The sequence below is a fragment of the Balaenoptera ricei genome, chromosome 4 (genome assembly GCF_028023285.1).
Source record: "Balaenoptera ricei isolate mBalRic1 chromosome 4, mBalRic1.hap2, whole genome shotgun sequence".
NCBI lineage: Eukaryota > Metazoa > Chordata > Mammalia > Artiodactyla > Balaenopteridae > Balaenoptera > Balaenoptera ricei.
Window position 1 is genome coordinate 155,440,546 of NC_082642.1, and position 27,598 is coordinate 155,468,143.

The 27,598-nt window shown below is 45.6% G+C and overlaps 1 protein-coding gene across 6 annotated transcripts in view; it reads right to left on the reverse strand.

The window, feature by feature from the left end:
• PSMG1 (proteasome assembly chaperone 1) overlaps window positions 1-27,598 on the reverse strand; it is a 101,051-nt gene that overhangs the window by 57,905 nt on the left and 15,548 nt on the right. For 3 of the 6 annotated variants that reach the window (XM_059921571.1, XM_059921570.1, XM_059921573.1), the window contains exon 2: window positions 4,528-4,660. The exons of 1 other annotated variant lie outside the window; for it this stretch is intronic. In XM_059921571.1, the coding sequence (XP_059777554.1) occupies window positions 4,528-4,660 (133 nt within the window). Of the gene's footprint in view, window positions 1-2,103; window positions 2,335-4,527; window positions 4,661-23,138; window positions 24,900-27,598 lie in introns of those variants that run through there. 2 more of the 6 variants (XM_059921572.1, XM_059921566.1) reach the window with 2 other exon arrangements.

A 27,598-nucleotide genomic window follows, 5' to 3' on the forward strand; every position in this document is an offset into this window, starting at 1 on the left:
TAGGACCCACATGGCCCGGAGGGGGCCTCAGAGGGCGGAGGACCCGGCCCAGGAGCCCAGCAGGCTTCCCAGAGCCCGACTGGGCAGGGAAAATGCTAGGCGCACTCCCCCCGATCCTTCAAGCCCCCGAGGGTCCCTCCAGGAGTGGGAACCCCTCCCTTCTCCCAGCCACCCCTCAGGGGTGCTGGTCCTGTCCAGCCTCCACTTCTTGTCCCCCCTCCCTCCCCCCCACGTCCTACCCAGTTGCTTGGGGGTTCCTCCCGTCTCCTTGGGCATTGAGGTCCCCCACCAGCATCCGGAAGGTGCCCTAGTTGTGGAGAGACACAAATTCCGCATCCTCCCATGCCCCATCTTGACTCCGCCCCTCTATATGATTCTACTCTGGTAGATACATGTCACTGTACATTGGTCCGAACCCACGGAACGTACAGCACCCAGAGTGAACCCTAATGTAAACTGTGGAGTCTGGGCGATGATGCCATGTCAATGCAGGTTCATCAATTGTAAAACGCCCCCCTCTGCTGGGGGATGGTGATAGTGAAGGAGGCTGCATGTGTGGGAGCCGGGGGTAGATGGAAGACTTCTGTGCTTTCTGCTTAATTTTACTGTGAACCTAAATTTGCTCAAAAAAATAAACTCTATTTCTTGAAAATAAATGTTTATGACTATTCATCCCTGTTTGCTTCCACCTCTGCCATCAGGTGTTCTGATACAAGCAGCCAGATGTGCTTGCATCTGACATGAGCTGCAACCTGCCTTCTCTCCACCCTGGTGTGAATTCACAGAACCCACCAATCCCCTGCCCAGACGGAAGGGCTGGGAAACAACCCGCCTGAGTCCACCGGCACCCCGTCTCCCTTGGCCAACCCCCTCATCTTGGTGGCCGGGGACGGCCCTGGGTTTTGTGGACGAGAGCTGGGATCCAGGCTGGAGCAGACCCAAGAGACCAGACAGCTCCCGGACCACAGCCTCGTGACCACGTGAGTCCAAGGGGACCCAGGACTCCCTTCGCAGGGAGATCTGAACTCCTGGGACTCTCCATGCTGGCCTTAGTTCTGTGATGGATGGATTAGCCCGCTGGGCTGCAGACTCCCAAAGGGCGGGCCCAGGACTGGGCCGGGCATCACATCAGTGTCCATTAAACAATATCAAGCCCCTATTGAAATCCTGCCGTGGCCTCAGACAAAGAAGAGAGCTCCCAGCAGGCCGAATGGAAGCCACCAGGGAGAACACGGAAACTGTCACCTTCCATGTCACCGTGGATCCGGCCTCTTGAGTCTGCCGCCACTCCAAAGAAAACCCACATTGATGGCTCGAAAGCAGAGCCCCGTGTGGGGTGCAGAGCTACCTGGAAGGAAGCCCAGCAGACACAGACAATTTACGGTTCCCGAGGGGGCAGCTGGGAGCCAGCCTCTTCAGAGGTGGCCGCGGGAGCATGTGGGGTCACATATGGAAACAATCTCGGCGGGAGCGGGGAGAAGCTGGCCTCTGGAGATGTGGCCGGGCGGGGCGTGCAATTAACCCAAGAGGAAGCCTCGTTAACGGGCCGGCAAAACAGCACACGCAGCCCAGGGGTCCAGGAAGGAAGAAAACGCCTCGCGTTCCAGCAACTCCTAGGTCAGACGTCTCAAAAAGGGACAGTGCAGAAATCCATGCACTTTGAGTTTTGATAAACGTCACCATCTGAGACCCATGCAGACCAGCATCGAGGGGGATCTGACGGGGCTCAGTTTGGAACAGGCGACGGTGGACAAGGACATCGTGTTCTGGGAGACCCCTCAGCTGTCCCATTCCCTAGTGACCGTTGCCCCGCAGAAGAAACTGAGGCAGCAACTGAAACATCCAAAATAACTCATTCTTGAGTTTCTCAGCCAACAGGCTTCCTCACAGATCAATTTCTCTTCAGGAACAAAAATTCCTGAATCTTAAGTCTCCGGGGCTGTATGTTCCAGCACTGCTGATAAAGAACAGCGTCTTCCAGGAAAGGATCACTTTTTCATCTTTGGTAATAATGAGCTGGAGTCGCATAAAAATTTCAAGAGAAAAAAAGTCCTTAAAAATATTTTTTAAAACAGTCAACAGACGTTTTTATAAAGGTCCGTTGCCTACAGATTTGGGGGGCATGTTTTTGATTGCTTCCGGGTCTTCGAAGAAAGAAGAACAAAGAGTATTACTGATACATAGACTATATAAAAGGAGCAGGTGACCAGTTCCAGGTTCAGCAGCCGAAGTGAAGAATCTTTGTGGGGCAATACTGCCCCCTGGTGACCAACTTTTACTTTATGTCAGGACGTTAACCTCTGGAAACCGACACAGCTGCCTGATTTGTACAATCTGCAGGAAGATATTTTCACCCCCGGTTAACGCTCTTGTACTCCTGAAGGAGGTGGGCAGATACAGCACCACCTCTAAGTAAGGAGAAATTTGATTTAACAACAATGTCATCAAAGAGTCACAATGGCGTTCCCAGGACAACTTTAGAAAATGTGGACTGCTGACATGGTGAAGAAGGCCTCACACCTCCATCCCAGCTGTTTTTTTTTTTTTGTTTTTTTTTTTAACATTCCCCACAAATAAGGGAGCTGCAAATGCCTGAGGGATCTAAAGTGTAAATTCCTTCCAGCCCATATAACTTACCTGCTGGATTGTTTGCTGTAAGGACAGACTGCTGTTCAAAACATTTCCAGCGATTCTTAAGACTGTGCAAAGAGCGTTCACTGTGGTCATTTTGTTTGTTTGTTTGTTGTTTTTTGTTTGTTTTTAACTTTTTATTTTATATTGGAGTAGAGCTGATTAACAATGCTGCGTTAGTTTCAGGTGTACAGCAAAGTGATTCAGTTATCCATATACATGTATCTATTCTTTTTCAAATTCTTTTCCCATTTAGGTTATTACATACTATTGAGCAGAGTTCCCTGTGCTAGACAGTAGGTCCTTTGGGGTTATCCATTTAAAATATAGCAGCGTGTACATGTCAACCCCAAACTCCCTAACTGTGGTCATTTTTGCCCTGTGAATGATGGATAGTCACCCCTATGGCACTTAATCCTCATCTTCACCAAATATTTATCCTATTCACCAGGGACTTAACTGAGCATCTGCTCTACGCCAGTGTCGCTGGGACGCCACGCTCAGCTGAGTCCGCCCACCAGCAGAAGCTGCAGCCCTGGGAGCTTATGAGAGAGGCAGGATCACAGCCCGCGACCCTCCCCAGCCCGCGACCCCTGAACCCAGAGTCTGAATCTGCATTTCGATAAGATCCCCACATGGTTGAAGTTGAGTGTTTGGGATGATCTGCGGAGGGGGGGTGGGGGGTTCCCAGGTGTGATCAAGCTTCAGAATCATCTGGAAGGTGTGTTAAAACACAGGCTGCTGGGCCCGACCCCGGGGTGTCTGACTCAGTGGGTCTGAGGTGAGCCTGAGAATTTCCATGTCTAACAAGTTCCTGGGTGATGCTGGTGATGCTGGCCCGAAGACCACGCTGGTTCTCCAACCCGGCTGCCTGTGGGCATCTTCTGGGAGTTGTAGAAAGTAACGATACCTGGGTCTCACCTCCAGAAACGAATGTAAATAGTGTGGTGTGTGGCTTGGGCATCAAGCATTTGAAAAGCTCCCTGGGTGATTCTAAAGGCAGCAAAGTTTGGGAACCCCTGTTCTTTGTTTTGTTGTCTCTTAACCATTTTTTTATTGAAGTACAGTTAATGTACAATGTTGTGTTCCTTTCAGGTGTACAGCAAAGAGATTCAGTTATATATATATGTATATGTGTATATGTGTATTGTATATGTGTATTTTTTAAGATTCTTTTCCATTATAGGTTATTACAAGATATTGAATGTAGTTCCCTGTGCTATAGAGTAGGTCCTTGTTCATTTTATATATAGTAGTGTGTATTTGTTAATCCCAAACTCCTAATTTATCTCCTCCACCCCCTTTCCCCTTTGGTAACCATCAGTTTGTTTTCTGTGTCTGTGACTCTATTTCTGTTCTGTAAATAAGTTTATTTGTATCATTTTTTTAGATTCCACATGTAAGTGATATTATATGATATTTGTCTTTCTCTTTCTGACTTACTTCACTTAGTATGATAATCTCTAGGTCCATCCATGTTGCTGTCAATGGCATTAGTTCATTCTTTTTTATGGCTGAGTAATATTCCATTGTGTATATGTACCACATCTACTCTATCCATTCATCTGTCGATGGACATTTAGGTTGTTTCCATGTCTTGACTATTGTGAATAGGGCTGCCATGGGGAACCACTGTCTTAAGGGATAAAAGAGGAGAAATTAGAAATCCTTTATCATCAAGTTTCACTAAGCTCCATGATTTTTTGATGAAAATATTTCGATGGCTTGGTAAAGGCCCTCCAGGAACCTCCATATACCTCTCTGAGCGATAACACAGGACAAAACATAGTGTTAGCAATAGAGGGCAGTGTGCAGTGTTTGCCATAATTTCCCACTATTTTCAGTTACAATGTATGCAACTGCTACGTTTCATGAGCTGCATGTTGTGGTCCTCACCTTTTTAAGGTGGCAGGTGAAGGACAGGCAGAAGGTTTTCCTGGTCTGTCCCTGGATCATCACCTGGATCAATGCGGCCTCTTTTCTGGAACCATAGAATAATGGGCAAGGTTTGTCTTCCTGACTGAGAACCCTGCAACAAAGAAATAGATATGACCAACCCTACGTCACAAAAGAAGAGGTGCAGGAAGAGTAACTGTCCAACATCACTTAAAGTAGCACAATTAGCCTGCAGGGCTGATGGGTAGGCATAAGGCTACTGGGCTGAGGACAGAACACTGTGGAAAGGCTTTGAGCTAGAAATTAGAGGGCTTGGCTCTGTGAGCTCTTGGGCAATGTAGACCAAGCCCCGTGGTCTCCCCAAACTTCTGTTTAATTACTCATAAAATAGTGTTAAGAACTGTCGCCTAGCTCCCTAGGCTGATGTGGAAAGCACGTGGAAAACGTCTGTGGAAACATTTTGTAATTGAGAGAGCATCAATAAAGTGTTTTCTGACTACACAGAGGCAATTAAGTTAAAATAAACACACAGCACATGAAACATAGCTGTTGCATACATTTTAACTAAAAATAGTAGGAAATTATATACTGCATATTTCCTTAACAATCACTTTTACCTTACAGTTTAGAATGTCTTTGGGGGAAATTGCTCAATGGCAATGAGTTTCCAGAAGGTGGTCCAGGATAGTTTGCTTCATTAATTTCTTCATTCAACAAGATTTTATTGAATGGCATCTGTGTGCCAAGTGAAGTGATATGTCCTTTATTCTTTGTAAATATCTTTATGATGATAACATTCAAAATATTTATGGGGAAATACATACAGAAAGTTCTGCGTAAAACAAGATACAGTTATTTTCCTCCTTCCAAGAACCCATTCAAGTGAAAGAAAAGGATATTTAAAAGCAATAAACCCATAAAAGCATTAAGTTGAGACCTCTCGTGGTAGAAATGAAGCAGACGAATGGTTTTCTCTCCCAGTAAATCCTCGTGAAAGGGAATTTATAGGAATATAGTTCACGTAGAAGGGGTGTGATTTCAGATAAGAGGTCTAAAGAATGCAGCAGGAATGGAGGACAAAGAAAGTGTTAAATGAGTGGGGAGATTTCAGTGACCATCAGTTATATAAATTGGTAGTAATCATAACCACTGGGTTTTTTTAATTTGTACAAGTAGACCTAAAACTGCATCTGATAGTCACATAAGTCAGGAGCAGGAATAGGCTGAATGTTTCCTAAGATCTGTGTATTACCTAGGAGAAGAGTAAAGGTTTTCATAAATTTTAAACAATAATTTAATTTTTTATGTTGTAATTTCTAAAGTAACCACTAAAAGAATAAAAACAGACAGTATAATTTACAAACCAGTGAATGGGGAAAAAATGGAACAATATAAGGAAGAACTCATTAGATCCCAAAAAAGGCAAAAAAAAAAAAAAAGAGAGAGAGAGAGAACACGGACAGCACAAAATAAGATGGCAGAAATAATCCAAATATAACAATTACATTAAGTGTAAATGCAGTAAATGTCTCACTTAAAAGGCCGTCCATTTTTTTTAATCCAATTTACAAGAGATGCAGGGAAAATATATACTTATATACAAACACTAAGCAAATACTAACCAAAAGAGACTAAATGCCACTAATTAATATCAGATGAAATAATATAATTCAGCCTTGAAACAGAAGGGAATTTTGCCTTTTGCAAAAGTATGAATGGACCTTGAGGTCATTATGCTAAGCGAAATAAGTCAGAAAGAAAAAGACAAATGCTGTATGTTCTCACTTTTATGTGGTATCAAAAAAGCCAAACTCAGAGAAATAGCAAGTAAAACAGTGATCACCAGGGGCTGAGGTTGGGAGAAATAGGAAATGTTGGTCAAAGAGTACAAACTCCCAGCTTTAAGATGCATACATTCTGGGATCAAATTTACACACGGTGACTCTAATGAACAATACTGCATGATATACTTGAAAGTTGCTAAGAGAGCAGATTGTAAATATTCTCACTACACACACACACACACACACACAAAAAGTGTAACAAGTGAAGGGATAGTTGGGTTGACTAACAATTTTTGTGGTAATTATTTGCAATATATACATGCAGAAATCATCACATTGTACACCTTTAACTTACATGTGTTGTATGTCAACGATATCTCGGTAAAACTGGAGGAAAATAAAAATATAAATAAATAAAAGTAGTGGGTGAAGGACTTCCCTGGTGGTGCAGTGGTTAAGAATCCGCCTGCCAATGCAGGGGACATGGGTTTAAGCCCTGGTCCGGGAAGATCCCACATGCCGCGGAGCAACTAAGCCCGTGCGCCACAACTACTGAGCCTGCGCTCTAGAGCCCATGAGCCACAACTACTGAGTCCGTGTGCCACAACTACTGAGCCTGCATGCCACAACTACTGAAGCCTGCGCGCCTAGAGCCTGTGCTCCACAACAAGAGAAGCCACCACAATGAGAAGCCCGTGCACCACAACGAAGAGTAGCCCCCGCTCGCCACAACTAGAGAAAGCCCGCGGGAAGCAACGAAGACCCAATGCAGCCAAAATTTAAATAAATAAATAAATAAAGGTAGTAGGTGAAAGTTAAAAAATATGTATCAGATAAAATATAATTTTAGTCAAAGGCATTTTTAGAGACAGATAAGATTGCTAGTGGAACGCCATTTTGGGGCAACGTCCCTGTATTTGACCTGGGTGTTCACAAGAATGTGTCCACTTGTGGCCGTAGGTTTGTGATCTGTGCACTTTCTATACAGGGGAAGGGGGTGCTGCTCTGGCCACTCCGGCCTCAAGTCTCATTCCCTCCCCAGTGTGGCTAAAAGAGGACTTTCACAAGTCAGACTTGCACTTCATGAAAAGACAGCATCTGTTCTGTGTCTAAGGTTTGGGATCCTAGAATCTCCCCCATGTGTCCCTGAAATGCCTTGTATTACCGCTCATTTGGCTTTGCCTAATGAAGACTGCATTCGTGTGCCAATTGCATATGATAATTAAGGGCATAAACCCCCCCCCCAAAAAAGCACTAAAAGTGAAAAATAGGCTTTTCTAATAAAGTTAGATTTGAAATCCCTATTTATATAAAAATCCCTTTAAGGAGATATACATACAGCAAACATTCTAACCCACTGAATTTATAAGGTGATTGAAAAGTACATAATTTGTGGATTGGAGGGCCCCATGCCTTGGTTCTCTTCTCATTTCATGAGCAGGAAAAGTGAGGTCAGAAATTCCAGGGCCTGAGCTCTCCTTGCAAGTCCTCCTTCCCCCGTGAGGACATCAGGGCCTCATGGGCGAGCCCCCTCTACCGAGCCCCACCGTCCGTGAGCAGCACTGCAGGTGCCCCAGCGGGCATGGTCCTCCCTCTACAGGAACCGCAATACCAATGTGCTTCATTAACACCATTATCAACCGTGCTATAGGTGGCTGTCTCTAGGTACCTGCCTGGAGATGCAGGAAGATGCTCAGACATCACGACAAGGACCCTCGGGAAAGCAAAATGCACACTTCAGAGCCGGCTGGCTTCAACCAGCTAGGAGGGAGACCAGGGGTCTTTGGGATACCCTGATGGAGGGGAGGGGAGCCCAGAAAGTGAGTGCAATCACCCTCTTCCTCCCCTGGGTTCTACCAGAGCCCAGGTTTCCAAGAAAGCAGAAAGATACCACAGAAAAAGCGTTTGCGCAGGACTAACTAAACCCAAGTTTACATCCTGACTCTGTCACCTGCTAGTTGGTGATGGACAAGTTACTTCTCTGATCTGCAGTTTTCTCAATCATAAAAATGAGGAAACACTTACCTTAGAGAATTGTTACAAGCGTTAAATATATCTGGAATACCAGGAGCTGGGCTCATCATAGACTCTCAGCTAAAGCAGGTCTTTCTGCTATTGGCTGATGACAAAGGGCCAGCAGACAGGCAACCAACCAGCTTTCCCGAGGGTCCCAACACCCCTTTGGGGATCTTTCCAGACTGAAGACCACTCCCCTCCAAACCCATTCCACGTCCCCAGAGCGATCCCTGCCAGCCTGCTTCTCTCTACCCCAAAGGTAATAGAACTTTCTGTAATCCCGGAAATGTTCTATATTTCCACTGCGCAGTAACCCCATGAGGCCGCTGAGCATGGGCAATGTGACCAGAGCAGCTGAGGAACTGAACTTCTCCTCTCCTTCATTTCACTGTAAAGAGCCACGTGTGACCAGTGGCTTCTGTTCGGGACCGCTGAATCTTCACGAGCTCCGCCAGCCCCACGTGGTAGCTGGAAGGGTCAGACGAATTCCAAGCGAGGGTAGCCCCGCGTTAATTAAGCAGCACATCCAGGGTGACGTCTGCACGAAATGCTGGATTCCGTGGCTGGGAGTACAGACTTCGGATAAATATTTATTTTTACACTTTCATAAAGCAAGCCATCCTGATTGGACATAAAGCCAAGCCCTAGCGGAGCCCAATTTTGATTTGTTGGGTAATTACGTCTAAAACATTTTTGTTTCTATCTCCATTGTTTCATACCCCACGTGTCCAACACGCACACGCACACACACACACACAGGCGCACACGCACACACACACAGGTGCACACACATGCACACGCACACACACACACGCACACGTACACACACACACAGGCGCACACGCGCACACACACACACACAGGCGCACACACACACACACACACACACACACAGGCGCCCGAAACCTCACACGCTTAGCACTTGGATGTCCCAGCATCCTCCGTCTGCCCTTCAGCTGGCGGCCAAGGCTGCTAAGCGGGCGGGAGCTGGGGTCCTGAGAGCTCGAACCCTGCTCGCCGTTAAAAGCTGGCGAGAGTGCGTTTGTCCTGCTTCCTTTCTCAACCCCAGGACCTGCAGGGCCTTCCAGGACTGGCCTAGGCCAGGATGTACTTCTCCGCAACCAGAGTAATTACAAGATTTCGTTTGCTTTAAAATAAACCGGTTGCCAGCCGCAAAGCGAAGCCTCCACGGTGAGCGAGCGGTCTACGCATCTGGCAACTCTGTGAGCTGAGCATGCGCGGGCGCCGTCCTGGGTCTTGGGGTCTGGAGGTGGGCAGCCAGACTGGGTCTCTACCTTCATGAACCCTCAGGAGGGCCAGGGGGCCACAATCAAGTAAACAAGTAATAAATTCCAGGCAGTGAGTGGAGTCATCGTGAAAAATGAAGAGGGGTGGCGTGATAGAGAACGACTGGGTAGGGAGGGGTCTCAGGCTGTTCCAGCCGCCATAACACAATGCCTCAGGCTGGGGGGCTTAAAGGACAGGCGTTTGTCTTCTCACAGTTCTGCAGGCTAGAAGCCCAAGGTCAAGGTGTCAGCAGGGTTGGTTTCTCCTCGGCGTGTAGACGGCTGTCTTCTCCCTGTGTCCTCACGTGATCTTTCCTCTGTGCGTGTCCATGTCCTACTCTCCTCTTCTCGTAAGGACACCAGTCAAGTTGGATTAGGGCCCATCCACAGGATCTCATTTTAACCTCATCATCTCTTTATAGACCCGTGTCTCCAAATAGAGTTACATTTGTAGGTACTGGGGGTCAAGACTTCAACACAGGAATTTGGCAGGGTGTAGGTGGCCCAGAATTTCAGCCTACAGCAGGGTTTTAGATAGATGTTACTTTAGGTAGTATGGGAGGGGAAGAGGGAATCAGTTTGCTGTGACCTAGGGGTAGAAGAGATCAGGCTGACTTCTGAACTTCACCTCTTGGCAGTAACGGATGAACAGAGCTGTGGTGATCAGCCTGGTCCCTGAAGTCAATTTACTCCATCATCCCTGTGCCCGGAGGGAGATGGTGAATCACTTCTCCCGCTGTGGAGGCCAGGGGCTGCCCGCACAGAAAGGGCTGGAGGGAGGAAGTCACAGAAAAGGCACACATACCAAATTGCCCTGGGCTGAGGTCTTGGAAACCATCCCGCTTCTTTGTTGCTTAAAGTCTAAAGAAAAAAACTGGCCCCAAGAAGTGCTTCGCTTTGGTTACGTTTCCCTAGAAAATGCATTCATTTTAGTACCCTTCACTAAAAGCTGAAGGAAGGGAACTTCCAGACACACCAGAGAAAGATCTCGAATGTTGCTGTAAGGATCAGAGGAGCACTGAGGGGGCGCACAGAGAGAGGGTCACCAAGGTGCCAGAACCGTGTGCTGAACGGACACCGCAGGGTGGAGCCCAACGGTGCCCACAGGGTCCCCTCAGAACTGCAGCCCAGAGGGAATTCCCCCAACCAAGAGAAAAGGGAGAATCACTCCCAGTGGTTTTGCCACTTGGGGAAGAGGTATATGTTCATTTTGCTGGTTGGAGAGGATGACAAGCAGAGTGGGGCTTCCCAAGCCCTGGGGAAACCTAAAGCTGAAATACCATCCACACATCCCCACTGCGGGCTGTGGCGGGAACCACGACACTGTTCAGAATCACCACCTGCGGTGGTAACGGCAGCACTAAGTGCAGGGTGATTTGTATAGCAAAATCTAATGTAGTCATACAAAAATCCCTGCACAATTCTCCAGGTTTGCTCTTCAGGCACCTTCCAGATGAAAGGAAGGGACTCTGAGGGTCTAGAGGAAGGAGGAGCTACAAGATGGAAGAAGCTGGTCCCTGAGTCACCCGGTGAAGCAGAGTCTTCCCTCCCCTCCCCCAACCCACACAGGACTGTAACATGAGCAAGAAATGAACTTGTCTTCTGTCAAGGCCCCCAGGTAAGATGGCAAAAGAGTACCCAGGATCTTTCAGACCATGAACATGGTATATCCCTCCATTTTATTTAGGTGTTCTTTAATTTCTTTCATTAATGTGTTTTAAATTTCAGAGCAGATTGTTTGTAATATTTTCTTGTTACCCACTTAATGTTTTTAAGATCTGTAGTGATGTTCCCTCTTTCATTCCTAATTGGTAATTTGTGTCTTCTCTCAATCCAGATAAAGGTTTGTCAATTTTATTGATCTTTGCAAAGAACCCGCATTTGGTTTTTTTGTTTTTTTCTATTGTTTTTCCATGTTGTATTTTATTGATTTCCCTACTGATCTTTATTATTGCCTTCCTTCTACTTACTCAGTATTTAATTTTCTCTTCATTTTTAGCTTCCTAAGTTGGAAGCTTAGTTCACTGATTTTAGAACTGCCTTCTTTTATAACATAAGCTTTTAAAGCTATAAATTTTCCATATAACCACTGCTTTAGCTACATCCCACGAATTTGAATATGTTGTGTTCTCTGTTTCATTGTTTGATGCATTTTCTAATTTTCCTTGTGATCTCTTCTTTGACTCATAAGTTAGTTAGAAGTGTGTTTAGTTTCCCCATATATTAGGATTTCTCAAATTTTGTCTGTTGTAGATTCCTAAAGTTATTTCCATTGTCATCAAAGAGCATGCTATATACGATAGTAATCTTTTTAAATGTACAGACATTTAAAATGTTTTATCATCCAGCATAGAGTTTATTTTGTAAACATTCCATGTACATTTGAAAACAAAAGGTATTCTGCTGTTGTTGGGTGAAGTGTTCTATAGATGTCAGTTTGGTCAAGTGCTGTTCAAGTTTTCTGTTCTTACTGTTCTACTTGTTCTATCGCTTACTGAGAAAAGAGTATTGATATCTTCAACTGTAATTATTGGTATTTCTATCTCATCTTTCAATTCTGTCAGTTTTTACTTTATGAATTTTGGAGCTCTCTTTTAGGTACAAATAAATTAATAATATTTCATTCCTTTCTCTTGTATTGACACTTTTATCATTATAAAATACTCTTTGTCTCTAGTAATATTCATTTTCTTAAAGTCTATGTTGTCTGACATTAATAAAAAATCATTCATCTCCCTTCTGATTATTGTTTATGTATTTGCCTCCTATATATTTATTCATCCATATACTTTAACCTCTTTATGTTTTTGAACTTAAAATGATCTCTTATAGGCAACATCTCTCTCCTTTCTCCAGTCTGACAGTTTCTGTCTTTTGATTGGAATTTTTAGTTCATTCCCATGGTTATAAGTCTGCCTTTAGCTATTTTTTTCTTATTTGTCTCATCTTTCTCTCTCTCTCTTTTTAATCCCTGTTACTCCTGCAGTTTTATATTAAACAAATATGTTTTCGTATTTCATTTAAATTCTTGTATTAACTTTTAAAATTTTTTTTAAATTTTATTTTGTTTTAGCGCATTGGGTCTTCATTGCTGCGCAGGCTTTCTCTAGTTGCGACGAGCGGGGGCTACTCTTCGTTGCGGTGCACAGGTTTCTCATTGTGGTGGCTTCTCTTGTTGCGGAGCACAGGCTCTAGGCACAAGGGCTCAGTAGTTGTGGCTTGTGGGCTCTAGAGCGCAGGCTAGGTAGTTGTGGTGCAAGGGCTTAGCTGCTCCATGGCATGTGGGATCTTCCCGGACCAGGGATCGAACCCATGTCCCCTGCATTGGCAGGCGGATTCCCAACCACTGCACCACCAGGGAAGTCCCTGTATTGACTTTTTAGCTATATTTCTTTGCATTAATTTTAGTGCTTTACCTAAGTATTACAATATACATCTTTTATTTATCACCATCTATTTCAAGTTAATACTAACTTCAAATAAAATGTAGGAACTTTGCATTTATATAACTCCGTTCCCTTTTGTGCTATTTTTTGTGCTATTGTGGTCATATATATAATCTTTATATGTTAAAGCCCAACCATGTGGTATTATAATTTTTGCTTCCAATAGTCATATGTCTTTTTTTAAAAAGTAATAGAAGAAAAATATATATTATTTCCATTTGGGGTATTCTTTAGTCTTTCTTGAATCTAAGTTACTATCCAAGTTACCATCCAATGTCACCTCTCTTAAGCAGCTCTTTTAGCACAGGTTTGCCAGCAACAAATTCTCTCAGTTTTATTTTCTCTCTCTTTTTTAAACCTAGAAATGGTTTTATGTTTTGTCTTCAGTTTTGAGAGACGGTCTTGTTGGTTATAGCTTTTTATTTTCTTTTAGCCTGTCATTAAACAGAATAGGAAATCACTAAAAAAGAATAGGAAGCCACTGTTCTTTCACAGAAAATGCAGCAAATTCACAAAGGATTTTAGGCTTTCAATGTCTTTTGGCTTCTGTTATTTCTATGAAAAGTCAACAGTAAATTATATTGTTGTTCCCTGTGTAGAATGTAACATTCTTTTTGCTCTCTTAAAAATGATTTCTTGGGACTTCCCTGGCAGTCCAGTGGTTAAGACACCATGCTTCCACTGCAGGGTTTTGATCCCTGGCCAGGGAACTAAGATCCCACATGCCACGGGGCGTGGCCAAAAAATAGAAAAAAGTGATTTCTTTACTTCTGGCTTTTGGCAGTTTGATCGTGAGGTGTTTTCTTTTTGTTCTTTGGATTAAATTATTTCTGTCATTCTATCAAATTCAGCAATTCTTTCTTCTCACATCCCAAATAAACACATGCCATGAATTTTTCATTTCAGTTAGTACAGTTTTAAGCTCTAGAATTTCCATTTGCTTCTTTTTTCCATTTCTCTGTTGAGATTCTTTGTTTATTCGTTGTTGGCATAGTTTCCTCGAATATTTTGAATATATATTTTTTTAACATCTTTATTGGAGTATAATTGCTTTACAGTGGTATGTTATTTTCTGCTGTATAACAAAGTGAATCAGCTATACATATACATATATCCCCATATCTCCTCCTTCTTGTGTCTCCCTCCCACCCTCCCTATCCCACCCCTCTAGGTGGTCAGAAAGCACCGAGCTGATCTCCCTGTGCTATGCGGCTGCTTCCCACTAGCTATCTATTTTACTGCTTTGAAGACTTTGTCTGCTAGGTGTAATGTCTGAGCTGACTCAGAGTAAGTTTCTATTGAATGATTTCCCTCCTTCCTTCTCTCCCTGGGTATGGAAAATACTTTACTTTTTCTTTGCCTGTCTAATAATTCTTTATTTAAAACCAGACATTGTAGGCAATGTTGCAGCAATTCTGGATTCTGTTTTGCTCTTCTGAGGGCTCTTAGTTTTAGCAGACAAGTAACTTGCCTGGATTCAACCTGCAAATCTATCTCACTGTCAATGGACAGCCACTGAAATCTCTGCTCATTTTTTTTTAAGGGAGTGGGGTCTGACTCTTAGGGGTTTCCCCTTCACCTGCATGGTTTTATAGTCAGGCAATGATTTAGGCAGAGATTATGCTCAGACACTTCAAGCCAGTAAGTCTTCCGCTCTCTGCTGCCTAAGCTATGTGTGGACTGAGGGGTGTTCTCAAAAGTGCAGTAAAGTCACACATCTACCAGGCTTTCGATTTTTGCTAGACCTCCTGTGGTTCCCGTGTGCCTGCATTGTCTAGCAGTCAACCAGCAATGTGTGGAGAGACTCCCGTCTGTGCTCTTCCTTGGCTCTCTCACTTCCAAAATCTCACCCTTAAATTTCTAGCTGCTCTGTCAACTCCCTGAATCAAATCTGTCAAGTCCAGCTGGTAAAGTTGTAAGTTTTTCCCACCCAAGTTGGGTGAGATGGAAATGCCTCCAGACTAGAAGGCCACAGACTCACCACTCTTACCCAATGTTGTAGCAATTTTCATGGGTAAATTCTTCTCAAGTTGTTGCCTATCTTTTGTCACTTTCCAGTGACCTGAAATGATTGTCTTTAATAATTTTGTCAGTGTTGTACTTATTTTCTGCAGAGGGAAGAAGTCACTTGATTTTCTTTCACCACCATTACCAGAAATAGCCCCTAGATTTTATCTTAAATGGAACAGGAAGTTACTGAAAGGACTCAAGCTACAAAGTGACATGAATCAGCTTTGTATTCTTACGTGTGCACTCTGAGTGTTGTGTGGGAAATCAATTGGTGGGAGAGAGTTCCAGTCAGGATGAGTTCCAGGGACAGGTCACAAGAAACACAACGCATTTAGCTAAAACAATGAAAGCGATTTGCTGTCACATAACTAAAAAGTCCAGAGGTACGACAGTGCAGTTGGGGCCAAATATTCATGATGTCTTCAGATGCAGTTGTTTCTCTGGGATGCCCCTGGGTCTGTCTCAAGCCCTCATGGTAGTGAGGTATGTGTCAGGAGCCTACAGGCTCATGTATCGTCATTTATTTCCAAGGAGAGGGATCTTCTCTTTCTTCAACCATTGAGCAAGAGCCCTGGGCTTCTCTCTGGTTGGGTCAATATGCTCAGTCTTAGACTAATCACCATAACCAAAGAATTCAACGTGCAGATGGCTTTAATTGATCAGAATCAGTCCCACCCAATTCCCACATAGCTGGGAATTTCTGGATCCCATTAGTAAGGGTGGAGGGCTAAGTGGAAGCTGAGGAGGCTCCAGGGTACCAGAGTGGAGAAGCCCTGATTCCGTTCTTCATTACCAGAGGTATTAGTCAGCTTGGGTGGCCATAACAAAATACCACAGACTGGGGGCTTAAACAATAAAAAATTTATTTTCTCACACTTCTGGAAGCTGGAAGTCTAAGACCAAGGCATCAGCAGGGTGAGTTTCTGGTGAAGCCTCTCTCCTTGGCTTGTAGACGGCCACCTTCTTCCTGTGTCCTCACACGACCTTTCTCTGTGCACGTGCACAGAGAAAGAGAGAGCTCTGGTGTCTCTTCCTCTTCTTACGAGGACCCCATTCTTTGTGGATTAGAGCCCACCCTCATGACCTCATTTAACCTTAATTATCCTTAGAATCCCAGCCTTCAGATACAGTCACATTGGGGGTTAGGGCTTCAATGTGTGAATTAGGGGGTGGCGGGGGTGACACAATTCAGTCTAACATCAGACAAGAAGCAAGGCTTTGGACCACCACTGCTCTCTTCCATCCTGGCCAATATAGCTGCAGAAGATCAGCAATGAGACCACGCTCCAGCCCGGAGGCTTTGCACTGGACTCCCAGGCCAACCTGGTAGGGAAAGGAGGAGGGGAGGGTCACAAAACCCAGTGATTCTAGTAAATATTCCACTCAGTTAAGACTGAAGACTTGGGAAAATAAATCTTTCTTTGGTAATGAAGGGATTAAGATAGTGGTTGTCGGTTGTGACGCAAATGCAGTGGCCGTATCCCAAGAACTGTACGTTCAAGCTCCAAACCATCCATAAGTCAGGGGGAGAAATGGTCAATGAAAATGAAAAACAAAACCTTATCTTAAAAGATAACTCATGTTTTAACCCACGGAAGAAGTTACAAATATAATTGGATTTACTCTCCTGCAATGCGTCGCTGGCGCGGTAGCCTGAGGACTGCTCTCCACACCGTGGAAACGTGTACCCTCAGCAGCCTCCAGTCTCCCTCTCTGCACTTTCTTTCCATTTCTGCCCAAGTGCTGAGTACAGAATTATCCTTCCCTGACTATCTATAACTCCTTTTGCAGGCCTGCCCTGCAGGGCAATGGTTCTCCCTCATTGCTATGGGCTGAATTTTTGTATCCCCCTCTCCCAAATTCACATATTGAAGCCCTAGTCCCCAGTGTGATGGTGTCTGAAAACGGGGCCTTTAAGATGTAATTAGGGGACTTCCCTGGTGGTGCAGTTGTTAGGAGTCCGCCTGCCAATGCAGGGGACACGGGTTCGAGCCCTGGTCCAGGGAGACCCCACATGCCTTGGAGCAACTAAGCCCGTGTGCCACATTACTGAGCCTGCGCTCTAGAGCCCGCGAGCCACAGCTACTGAGCCTGCGTGCCACAACTACTGAAGCCCATGAGCCTAGAGCCCGTGGTCCGCAGCAAGAGAAGCCACCGCAATGAGAAGCCTTCGCACTGCAACGAAGAGTAGCCCCCACTCACTGCAACTAGAGAAAGCCTGCGTGCAGCAACAAAGACTCAATGCAGCCAAAAATAAATTAATTAATTAACTAATTTATCTTTTAAAAAAGAGGTAATTAGGTCATGAGAGTGGAACCCTCGTGATAGGATTAGTGCACTTATAAGAAGACACACGAGAGAGCTTGCTTCCTCTCTCTCTCCCTCCCTCCTTCTCTCTCTCTCTCTCTCTCTCTCTCTCTGCCATATGAATATCCAAGGAGAAAACAGCCGTCTGCAAGCCAGAAAAAGAGTCTCATCATTAAACAAGCCAACTAGCATCTTGATCTCAGATTTCCCAGCCTACAGAACTTTAAGTAAACTTCTGATTTTTAAATCAGTCAGTCTGTGGTAATCTGTCGTGCAGCCTCAGCTAAGACACTCCTCAACACAACTCCTCCTTCCCCACACGACCCCAGTCCTCAGGGCACAGAACTGTCACCCTGCCAGCTCTCCACCTAACAGGAGCCTCTTTGGCTGGAGACCTCTAAACCCAGTGGAGTCCATTCTCATTATTCATGTTAGTAATGAACTTGCCATAAACACTGGATCAGTGAGTGCTGAGCCATTGCCCTAGGGGAGATGTGAACACACTGACGGTAGGTATATACGAATCTCACACAGAGCACAGTCTGTAATCTTAAAAACAACTCATCCAGGCAGATCCTATTTTCCTTATTTTACAAAAGAGAAAACAAAGGAGGCTCAGAAGTGTTGAGTGAGTTGCCTGAGGCCATCCCACTAATGGGTTCCAGAGCTGGGATTCAACCCCACCCAGCTGGCCCCAGAGACAGAGCTTCTTACTCTGCACTGGACTGTCCGCTCCCGGCTCCGTCCTCTGGTCATCTCTGTACGAGGCTGAGGCAAGGAGGCAGAGCATCACTTGGTTCAACCTCAGCGGGAAACATGTGCGTCAGGCAACTCAAATTTTTTGCTGCTCTGCGCATGGCCACACAAAGGACCAAAAAAGTATTGGGAGTATTTGGGGCTTACAAATAAGTTTTAGTGACTAGGCGATTTCGCAAATACAGCATCCACAAATAATGAGAGTTGGCTGTACTTTTCTGCTACTGTAACATGTAACAGCCTAGACAAAATTAGCTTTGTGAGGAAAACGTCTGCATGTGGGGCTGTTCCTGTGTTTGCTTGTTCAGAACTGGGACTCTGGGGGTCAGATCCACGCATCCATCAGGTCAGTCCCTTAAGGGCCACAAACTCTGTGAGGACAGAAACTGTCTACCTTGCCCGCTGGTGCATCCGAGCACCTGGAAGTAAGAACATGCTGAATGGTGGACAGAGGGAGATGAATGACCAGGTTTGGAATTAGTGCTTTAACTTGGGTCTTTACGAAGATTAAACAAGATTTGCTGGGCATTCTGAACACACACACTGAAATGAGATCCAAACCAGACATGTTTAAGAATGAAACAGAGTGGGTCTTTTTTTATAAGTCATTGGTTTGGAGTTTTTTCCCCCTAGTTATAAAAGTAATTCATGTTCAGTGTTGAAAAAAAATTTAAGTAAAAAAAAAACTACCAAATCCCCACCACCCAAAAACAGTTCTAAAATTTAAGCAAATATTCTCCTTTCTGCCCCCAGTTTTTTGCAGTTTGACTCAGGTGTGTTTTCCTCGTAGATCCCTGCACCCCGGCCTCCCTCCAGCACCCCCTGCTTCGTGCCTCAGAGAATGGATGACACGGCAGAGCTCAGAGAACAGGAGTCAAGCTGTGGCATCTTGAGTTCTAAGATGTGAGGTCTTGGGACTTCCCTGGCGGTCCAGTGGTTAGGACTCGGTGCTCCCACTGCAGGGGGCATGGGTTCGATCCCTGGTCGGGGAACTGAGATCCTGTAAGCCACGTGGCGCAGCCAGAATAAATAAATAAATACTTTTTTTTTTTTTTAAGTGAGGTATTGGCCTAAAGAGAGAGATGGCATTATAAGATCAGTCCGAGCTGGTCCTTCCTGGGCCCAGAGATGAGATCACAGGGGATCTGTATGCGGAGGGGCAGACAATGAGTGTGGATGTCATTGGGGTCCCTGTGTGCACCCGACTTCCAAAGCCAGGGCCGCAGGGCAGAGGGAGCCTTCCCTAGGTAGGTCCCAGCCCAGTGCTCAAACCCAGAATTGGTACCAGACACGCTTACAAGTGACCTCCAAAAGGAACAGGGTGGGCCCCTCAACGTGGAGCAGAAGGAATTCCCCTCCGTGGGGTCCGGAAGCCGCCCTGAAACAGCCCTCCTGGTCCCCGGACGCCCCAGCAGGTGGGGCAGGTTCTACCCAGTGTGACGCCTCCCCGAGGCCCCCATGTGGAGACACACCCCAGGGAAGGGGCCACCTCTGAACTGATGGACGTTCAGGTCCTGTTGCTGGTGGAATGCGGGCCTAAAAGAGAAATTCAAGCCCCGTTGCAGGAAAGTAAAGCACTTGTATAACCACTAGGGTTTGGGCAGAGATTCGCACCCACTGCTCATATATACATTGACCCTTGCGCAACTCGGGGGTTATGGGTTACCTTGCATCCCCCATGCAATTGAAAATCCCAATACTGGTCTCTCATCCTCAGAAACTAAGGAATTGATAAATGCTTCACCCAAAGGCAGGAAGCGGAAGCAGTCTGGATAGAATCAAACCCTAGCTCTTTTTTTTTTAAATTGTGCTATGACCATTAAAAGGCTGAGGATCATATTTTTAGTGCCTAGATTTTTAATTTTTTTTTTTTCAAAAAGACACATGTGCCGCCATGTTCATAGCAGCATTATTTACAACAGCCAAGATATGGAAGCAACCTAAGTGTCCATCAACAGATGAGTGGATAAAGAAGATGTGATAGATAGATGTGTATATATACACAATATATATATAATATATATATATATATTAGTGCAATCCCACTCCTGGGCATACACCTGGAGGAAACTCTTATACACACACACACACACACACACACACACACACACACACACACCATATACAATGGAATATTACTCAGCCATAAAAAAGAATGAAATTCTGCCACTTGCAACAACATGGATGGACCTGGAAGGTATTATGCTTAGTGAAATAAGTCAGACAGAGAAAGATAAATACTGTATGTTATCATTTATATGTGGAATCTAAAAAATAAAGCAAACAAATGAATATAACAAAATAGAAACAGACTCACAGATGTAGAGAACAAACTAGTGGTTACCAGTGGGGAGAGGGAAGCGGGAGGCAAGAGAGGGGCAGTGGAGTAAGAGGTACAAACTACTATGTATAAAATAAATAAGCGGGGCTTCCCTGGTGGTGCAGTGGTTGAGAATCTGCCTGCCGATGCAGGGGACACGGGTTCGAGCCCTGGTCTGGGAAGATCCCACATGCCGCGGAGCAACTAGGCCCGTGAGCCACAACTACTGAGCCTGCGCGTCTGGAGCCTGTGCTCCGCAAAAAGAGAGGCCGCGACAGTGAGAGGCCCGCGCACCACGATGAAGAGTGGCCCCCGCTCGCCGCAACTAGAGAAAGCCCTCGCACAGAAACGAAGACCCAACACAGCCAAAAATAAATAAATTAATAAATTAATAATAATTAAAAAAAAGCAAAAGGCATATGCCAACATTTAATAAATAAATAAATAAATAAATAAATAAATAAATAAATAAGCTACAAGGGTATATGGTACAGCACAGGGAATATAGCCAGTATTTTATAATAACTTTAAATGCAGTATAATCTATAAAAATTTTGAGTCACTATGTTGTGCACCTGAAACTAATATAATATTGTAAATCAACTATACTTCAATTAAAAATTTAAAGAAAAAACATATAAAATAAATAAGCCATGAGGATGTTATACACAGTGTAAGGAATACGGTGAATAATACTGTAATAATTTTGTGTGGGGACAGAAGGTGACTAGACTTATCGTGATCATTTCACAGTGTATGCAAATGTCAAATCACTATGTAGTACACCTGAAACTAACAAAATATTGTATATTAACTATATTTCAATAAAAACCCTAGTTCTTTTTATTCCACACCTTGTGATCTCTCATGCACACAGACTTTTCCCCACACTTAAAGATGTGTAAATTAAAATACATTTTAATTTACAATATATTTATTGAAAATGTCTGTGTATAAGTGGACCCATGCAGTACACACACATGTATGTGACCTTCTTCCTTTTCAAAGCTGCCCTGCGCTTACAAGGTGTGTTCTGATATTTCTATTCTCACTCTTGCACTTTCACAGACATCTCTGCTCCCGCCCATGAGTTCTCCAAAATGCTCCCAGAGCATCCTGCCTTCACCCTCCAAGGTCTCCCCTCGCAGTGAGGTCCACACAGACAGCTCCGTTTCTACATAGACAGTCGTACATGCCGTAGGGCTCTGCAAACATCCAGGAGCAGAACAGACGGCTTTCAGCTGAGCAGCTGGGGGCGGCTTTTGGAAAAGGCAGCATGTAGTTGAGTTTTGAAGAAAGGGTGCGATAAGGTGAGAAAGATAAGGTAGATCTAGACCGTTCAGGAGCCTGAAAGGGGACCAGATATTTGGAGTGTATCTGATAAACAAAGGGCTCCCACAGAAAAAAGAACGTTCATACACTGTTGGTGGGAATGTAAACCGGTGCAGCCACTATGGAGAACAGTATGGAGGTTCCTTTAAAAACTAAAAATAGGGCTACCATATGATCCTGCAATCCCACTCCTGGGCTTATATCTGGAGGAAACTCTAATTTGAAAAGATACATACACCCCCAATGTTCATTGCAGCACTATTTACAATAGCCAGGACATGGAAGCAACCTAAGTGTCCATCAAAAGAAGAATGGATAAAGAAGATGTGGTACATACATACAACGGAATATTACTCAGCCATAAAAAGGAATGAATTTGTGTCATTTGCAGAGACGTGGATGGACCTAGAGACTGTCATACAGAGTGAAGTCAGAAAGAGGAAAAACGAATATCATATATTAATGCATATACGTAGAATCTAGAAAAACGGTATAGATGATCTCATTTGCAAAGCAGAAACAGAGGCACAGACGTGAAGAACAAACATTGGATACCAAGGGGGAAAGGGGCAGGGGTGGGATGAATTGGGAGATTGGGGTTGACATATATACACTACTGATACTACGTATAGAGTAGATAACTCTACTCAGTGCTCCGCGGTGACTTAAATGGGAAGGAAATCCAAAAAAGAGGGGATACATGTATACGTAGAGCTGAGTCACTTTGTTGTACGGCAGAAATTAACACAACATTGTAAAGCAACTATACTCCAATAAAAATTAATTTAAAAAATAAAATAAAAGCCAACCTCAAAAAAAAAAGAAAAACTGGGCTCCCACGTCCATGCAGATGTGGGCAGGGGAGGGGGAAATGGAGGTGCCCAGACTGAGAAAGAGACCAGCGTGGTGATACGATGAGCCTCCTGCTTACCTGAGACCCGATTCTCTCCGACGAGGCTCGTCTAAGACGAGGCAATTAGATATTTAGGAGGCACTGAACCTGGTCAGCTAGGTAGTCTGACTGCATCGTGCACCTCAACAGACTATTGCTCCAGAAGCGCCAGAGGGCAGAGGACAAGAGAGGGGGTGGGAGCTTCAAGGAACAGCAAGACTGAAAGAAGGTTGGAGTGTTCTAAAACAGGGCAGAAGTAACCACGTTTGCTGATGGAAGGATAGCATCCCAGGGAGAGAAATAGAAACAAGATTTAGTCAAAAATCTAACCAGATCATGAGTCCAAAAGCAGAAATCCTTTTGTGATTATAAATAACATTTCACATTTTTTAAATAAAAAAGACTGCATCTGTTTAAAGTCCAACCATTTCTGTGAACTTGCAGCCATAACTGCAGGGCTTTTTATCCTTTTCTCGGGATGCCTTTAAAGTTCTCTGCAAATGTGAGGATTCAGATGTAAATTGTCCTGCTTCCTTTGAAATAAATATGCTTTGAGCTATTTTGGTATCAGTCATGTTTAATATCGGTTTCACAATGTATAGATGTGAATCTATGAACAATCTCACATTTTAATATTAAGAGACGGAACAGATGGCTGAGTTATTAATATGTGTTTAAACCCAGCGCTCCAGCCGCTGGAGAGCGCGCGGGGTTTCTGAGTAATCACCGGCCGTGCTCAGCCGTCTGGCAGCCACATGGCAACCCGAAAAGCCGGTTGTTTTGTTATAAACATCAAAGGCCCAGGCTTGACCCGGACCACCCAGGGCATTCACTGGAGCCCGACCACCACGGGGACCTCGGAGCCCAGGGGTCAGAGGCCGAGGCCTTGCCTGCACCTCGAGGACACGGCCGCCGGGGTACCTGCTCCTCCTGGGGCCTGTCAACGTTGGAGGCAGCCTGGGAGCAGAGAGAGAAACCCCACCTCCCCATGCGCGAGCCCAGAAGCCAGCCTGGCCGGCCAGGCCTGAAGGCAGGCTTGGTCTTGGCAGGCCGGCTGGCACTCTGCATTGGCCCTCAGGTCTACGGCCAGGCCTAGCGGGTGACGCTGTCTGGATTCAGACTCGAGGTGGTGGGTAGGCAAGCCCTGGGACGGCCACCCTGGCACTTCGGCCGCTCCTGGCTGGGCCCCAATGGTCTCGTCGCAGGAGCTGACGTGCCCACCAGACGGACTTCCAAATACCCTTTTGCCGTCGAGAGCCCAGTTCTGCTGCCAGGTCGCTGATTGGCGGTGTATCTTACCCTTCACTAAACACCTGCAGACATCCTCAGCCTGGCGGTGTCTGAGCCACAGCCTACACGGCCTCTCATTCCCTTTCCACTGGGACCTGAGACTGGGACCCTTGCTCTGTCTGCCCAGCCAACTGCCCGTGGTTTTCAAACTGTTGCAGCAGGAAACGGGCTCCTACAGAGACTGCTGTGTTCAGACCAGGCAGGAACATGAGGAGAGCCAGGCCCGGAGCTCCGAGCACGTGGCCCGCAGGCACCTGCGATGGGAACCCTCCGGCAGAGCTTGGAGAGGCCACCACTGGGCAGCCTTACCCCGTGTCACGCTGCCCTGGCCAAAGGCCGCCACCCGGCGTCCAATGCCCCAGCTGTGCCTGAGCCGGAGCTGCCGAGGCTAGGAGCTTAGTTCTTCTGGACTGTTTCCCCCCAGCAAGGTGGAGCCCAGGCTCCGGTGGCGGCAGGGCTTCCGCTCTGCTGGGTGGTTCCAGCCGTGAGGCCCCGGGACCTCGCCTCCCCAGCCCCGGGCAGGGCAGGTTGGCAGGACTGAATCCACTCCTCACCAGGGCCCGAGGCTGTTCTACTCAACTCATTTGTATTGTCAACTAGGCTCTTCCTAGGCCTGTTTCAAGAGTGCTATGGTATCAGGGAAGGGATAACTTAGGAGGTTGGGATAAACATATACACGCTACTATATACAAAATAGATAACCAACAAGGACCTACTGTATAGAACAGGGAACTATACTCAATATCTTGTAATAACCTATAATGGACAGGATCTAAAAAAGAAGATATATAGATATATATAGATAGGAATCACTTTGCTGTACACCTGAAACTAACACAACATTGTAAATCAACTATCAATATATTCCAAAAATTTTTTTTTAAAAAAAGAAACAAGGGACTTCCCCGGCAGTCCAGTGGTTAAGACTCCATGCTTCCAATGCAGGGGGTGCAGGTTCGATTCCCGGTCAGGGAACACGCCACGCGGTGTGGGGGAAAAAAAAAAAGAGAGAGAGAGTCACACACACATACAAAACAACAACAGCAACAAAAAGAATGATATGAAATGGCAAACATAACCCTGCCTAGGCAACGTCACATACAGGGTGAGGATTTAACAAGCATGAGTCCCCTCTCCTCTGGTTAATCGCAGTAGCTTCTTCTTAGGAGGGAATTCCGGTGGAAGGGGAGTAGACGCATCTCCAAATGGCACCGAGGATGGAGAAAGGAGAGGGGGCTTAAGTTCATTCCGTTCATCGTTTTTCTAAATAAGCAAGTCTGATGTTCCTGGCTGGAAGTTATTATTTCCCACAAGAAACAACACTGACCTGGCTTCGTTGGAAACCGTCCCCTCCCACCCCCTCTCTTGGCTCTGCCAGAGGAAAAGCCAGGACGGTCCAGATAAACCTGCAGGGAACTCAGGATCGCCTTTGCGAGACATGTTAACAGTCATCAACATGATTTCACTTTCATCTCCCCTTCTTTGCTTTTCTGAGGCACTAATGAAGAGCGACATTGCCGTGGGGTTTCACAAATTATAAAATATAATTTGCAGATTATGCCGAGACAGGGCTCCTATTTGTGGTCGTAATGGAGTTTATTTAAGCAGCGTCAGGCAGTGCTTTGTTAAACAGGTCATGAGATGGGGAGCTGGGGACGGTGTTCATATTGCAAAATGGTTGTGGCGGCCGTATTTAATGGGAGGGGGTGGACCAGACTGGATTACCAGCACCGAGACATTCTGAAGTTGGATGATTAGCTCAGGAGCTGCACAGACGTGGGCGGCACGCCATGCAAAGTGAGTTCCTCCTGTTATTGGAGGCTCTCGACCAAGCCGAATCTGAGCTGTTCTTGAACCCTGATTTATCTGGAAAGTCCCAAAGGGGAATCCAAGCTGCATCAATCAGCCCGCTTCCCCGAGAACCCAGAATTCCAGGCCGCTCTGGAGGCGGTCAGCTCCCCTTCTTTTTCTCTTTTCATCTTTCTCACACCTTCCCCTTCTCTCTGCCCTCTCCTCTGCACAAATGAAGATCGCGAAACTTTACAACTCAGAAATGAGTCTCCATTGCATTGAAAAGAGAGAAATCAGAAGTAATCGTTTGTGTACGTTCTACTGTTTACTTTTCTCCAGAAACCACCACCATTCACATTCGTGATCCACAAATCCTAAACCTCAGAACAATTATTGATCTGTTACCCTTTATTAATCTCTGTGCAAAGTAAGGACTATGTAACTCATTCAACCAACCACCACACTGAGAAATCCAACCTCATTTTCCTTGATGTGTCTTCAGCAGGAAGCCCAGGTAACAGTCCTTCCTGCTTCAAGCACCTTCTTCACAGGCTTCCAGGAAACCATGGTCTCCCAGCTCCATCCTCCTTTGCCGGAGGCCCTTCTCAGTCTCCTGGGATCTCCCTGACCACTGACACTGCAGGGCCCTGGGGCTCAAACCTCAGTCCCCTGTACACATTGCCTGGTGATCTCACCCAGCCCCAAGGCACTAAATGGTCCCTTTGCCGATGACTCCCATCTTTAGCCGCCAGCCGGGGCCTGTCTCCCAAACCCCAGGCGGTGTCCAACTCAACATCTCCATCTGAACATCCAGCTGACGCCTCGAACTTATACCCAGAACCACACTGGGCTTCTCTCCTTAACCTGCAAGCACCCCCGCCTCGGCTGATGTAATTCCACTCTACTAGGTGCTCAGAACACAGACCTGGGGTTCACCCTGGCTCCTCCATCCATCCAAGCTGTTAGCAAATCCTATTGGTCAGATTGCTCAGTGGCTGGTGGGGCGGTGTAGATATGAGGAGTGAATATTATTGGGAGAGAAGTCTCACATATCTGCCCTTGTTAAGAGCAGAGATGCTATCTTTTCAAGGCTGTTTGTAGAGCAGACAGTCTTGGAAGATAGAGACGGTGTCTCCTGGAGCAAAGGGCAAATCTGCTTAATGTCCAGTGAAATGTTTCCTGCAGAGAAAAGACAGGTTTGCTTGCTGTCCATCATAAAAGATCTGGACTCCCTAAGCCTGAGGGTCCTCAGTGGTGATGCAGACCCACTGCGATCACAGTATCCACCTGGATGGTTCCGCATCATCCTTGTAGGACTTGAGGGGGGCAGGTGAAACTGATACAAACAAGAAGCACAGGCTTCATGCTATGCTGTAATACAGTCCTTTGTCTCTATCACAGGGTCTCAAGTCTATACCAGGATCCAGGAAATTGTGGCAGGCTTACCTGTAAGTTTGCATGTCAGCAAAATCCCTGACCCTTCACAGTTCTTGACAGTGTGACGTTTGGAGCATGGAGCGAACTATGATTATATACATAGAGGGAATTCGTGGTTAGGACTCCACACTTCCACTGCAGGGGACATGGGTTCGATCCCTGGTCAGGGAACTAAGATTCCGCAAACTGTGCAGCGTGGCCAAAAAAAAAGATACATAGGAAGCCCACAGTGTTTTAAGGGTGTTGTATTTCAGGCACTCATCTTTCTATGAATCAGAAAGCTACAGAGCTGCTAACAAAGGTCATTTCTTTGAGAGTAGACAAGGCATGAGATGAAAAAAGACACCTTAGATAAAGGCTGAGAATGAGACTGAAGAGGCTCTGCCAGAGGACAGAAACTGGGC